General features: G+C 43.8%; 1 protein-coding gene across 1 annotated transcript in view; it reads right to left on the bottom strand.

Moving 5' to 3' along the window:
* The window catches only part of rnpepl1 (arginyl aminopeptidase like 1), a 35,479-nt gene extending 32,847 nt beyond the window's left edge, over positions 1 to 2,632 (bottom strand). Inside the window, exon 1 of the mRNA XM_028574151.1 lies at positions 2,364 to 2,632. Coding sequence (XP_028429952.1) covers positions 2,364 to 2,627 — 264 coding nt within the window. The 5' untranslated portion in view covers positions 2,628 to 2,632. The remainder of the gene's footprint in view (positions 1 to 2,363) is intronic.
* Positions 2,633 to 2,784: the final 152 nt, after the last annotated feature.

The raw sequence follows: 2,784 nt of genomic DNA, 5'->3' as shown, positions 1-2,784 counted from the left end.
CACACACACACACACACACACAGACACACAGACACAGAGACACACAGACACAGAGACACACAGAGACACACACACACACACACACACACACACACACACACACACACACACACACACACACACACACACACACACACACACACACACACACACACACACACACAGACACACACAGACACACAGAGACACACACAGAGACACACAGAGACACACACACACACAGACACACAGAGAGAGACACACACACACACACACACACACACACACACACAGACACACACACACACACACACACACAGACACACACAGACACAGAGACACACAGACACAGACACACACACACACACACACACACAGAGACACACAGAGACACACACACAGACACACACACACACACACACACACACACACACACACACACAGAGACACACACACACACACACACACACACACACACACACACACACACACACACACACACACACACACACACACACACACACACACACACACACACACACACACACAGACACACACACACACACACACACACACACGACAGTAATAACCTAATTAACACACCATCATTGCTGAGAGTAAACTACCTTCTCCGTTATGTTGTGTGTAAACAGAAACACATGAACTAGCCCCCTGGTGAGTTAGCCTGCCGTTGCTAATGTCCATTCATAAATCCTGCGTGACATCGTCCCGTACCTACAGGACCTCAGACTGACATAGACCCCGTCCAGCGAGGGGAGGGACGGTGCGACGGTGCCGATACCTGACCAGCAGGTAGACTGCATCACAACAGGCTTCCAGACTCGCATTTTGGGACCAAAATCTGAGAGTGTGCGAATTTTACATCCAGTCGCACATGTGCGACCAGTAAATTCACCCCCCCCCCTTGTTTTTTTACACGTTAAATGTTGAAATTTCGGTACCCAAGAGCATAAGTGCAAGCTTTCCTGTCCTCGAGAGCAGAGCTCCGACAACAGCATCTATTATCAGAGTGTTTATTAGTAATACTGTGGAAATTAGTAGAAATATGAATATTTGGTTAGCGTGGTGATTTACCGTGTGTGCCCCTACACCGTGTGTTTGGTTTAGTTTATCTCGCTCCTTTAAGTGGAAGCTACTTTTTTTTTTATTTGTGAAAAGAGACCATCGTATAGATTTTTTATTTGGTTAAGACGGCAGGCAAAGTTATGGGAACACCTGTACCTCTCAACCCGCAGGAGCTTTTTAATCATGCAACAATCAGGCAGGCTGAGATCATCATATCTGATAACTCACGATGAGATCATCCTCTCTGATGAGATCATCCTCTCTGATAACTCACGATGAGATCATCCTCTCTGATAACTCACGATGAGATCATCCTCTCTGATAACTCACGATGAGATCATCCTCTCTGATAACTCACGATGAGATCATCCTCTCTGATGAGATCATCCTCTCTGATAACTCATGATGAGATCATCCTCTCTGATAACTCATGATGAGATCATCCTCTCTGATAACTCATGATGAGATCATCCTCTCTGATAACTCATGATGAGATCATCCTCTCTGATAACTCATGATGAGATCATCCTCTCTGATAACTCATGATGAGATCATCCTATCTGATAACTCATGATGAGATCATCCTCTCTGATAACTCACGATGAGATCATCCTCTGATAACTCATGATGAGATCATCCTCTCTGATAACTCACGATGAGATCTGATAACTCATGATGAGATCATCCTCTCTGATAACTCATGATGAGATCATCCTCTCTGATAACTCATGATGAGATCATCCTCTCTGATAACTCATGATGAGATCATCCTCTCTGATAACTCATGATGAGATCATCATGATGAGATCATCTCTGATAACTCATGATGAGATCATCCTGATAACTCTGATAACATCCTCTCTGATAACTCATGATGAGATCATCCTCTCTGATAACTCATGATGAGATCATCCATCCTCTGATAACTCATGATGAGATCATCCTCTCTGATAACTCATGATGAGATCATAACTCATGATGAGATCATCCTCTGATAACTCATGATGAGATCATCCTCTCTGATAACTCTCATGATGAGATCATCCTATCTGCTGTTATGGAGACGTATTACGTCTCGTCTCCTCTAATTAATTAATGTATTTTGTACATTGTCCCTGACAAATAAATAAATAAATAAATGTAATTAAATAAATAAATGTAATTAAATAAATAAATAAATAAAATAATTTAATAAATAATTTAATTAATTAATTAATTAATTAAATGAATACATTAAATAAATAAATAATGTCAATGGGACTTTCCTGGTTAAATAAAGGTAAAAAGGTGAGTCTCACCGCGGGCCCGTCCGTGGTGGTGTAGCGCACCGTGACGTGGACCAGCTGGCCCGGGGTGCTGGCCGCGGCCGGCAGGCTGATGTTGAGCGAGGAGCCGTAGTCGGTGAAGGGGTCCACGCGGTAGGTCAGGGACAGGGGGGGGGCCTGCTGGCCCGCGATCTTGCAGTCAATGGCGTGGATCAGCAGGGACGGGTGGGAGTCCAGCACCAGGGTCTGGACCCCCGGCTGCACCGGGACCAGGTCCAGAACCAGCCAGCCGCTCATCTCCTGCACGGGACCCACACCGAGAGCACTCGTTAGGTTCATTCAGCAATTCTGTCGTGTGTGTGTGTGTGTGTGTGTGTGTAACATAATATAACATAATATAACATAATATAACATAATATAATATAACATTATATAATATGATATAATATAACAT

The sequence above is a fragment of the Perca flavescens genome, chromosome 3 (genome assembly GCF_004354835.1).
Source record: "Perca flavescens isolate YP-PL-M2 chromosome 3, PFLA_1.0, whole genome shotgun sequence".
Classification (NCBI taxonomy): Eukaryota; Metazoa; Chordata; class Actinopteri; order Perciformes; family Percidae; genus Perca; species Perca flavescens.
The sequence above is the reverse complement of the archived record's forward strand: the minus strand, read 5'-3'. Positions and strand labels throughout refer to the sequence as shown.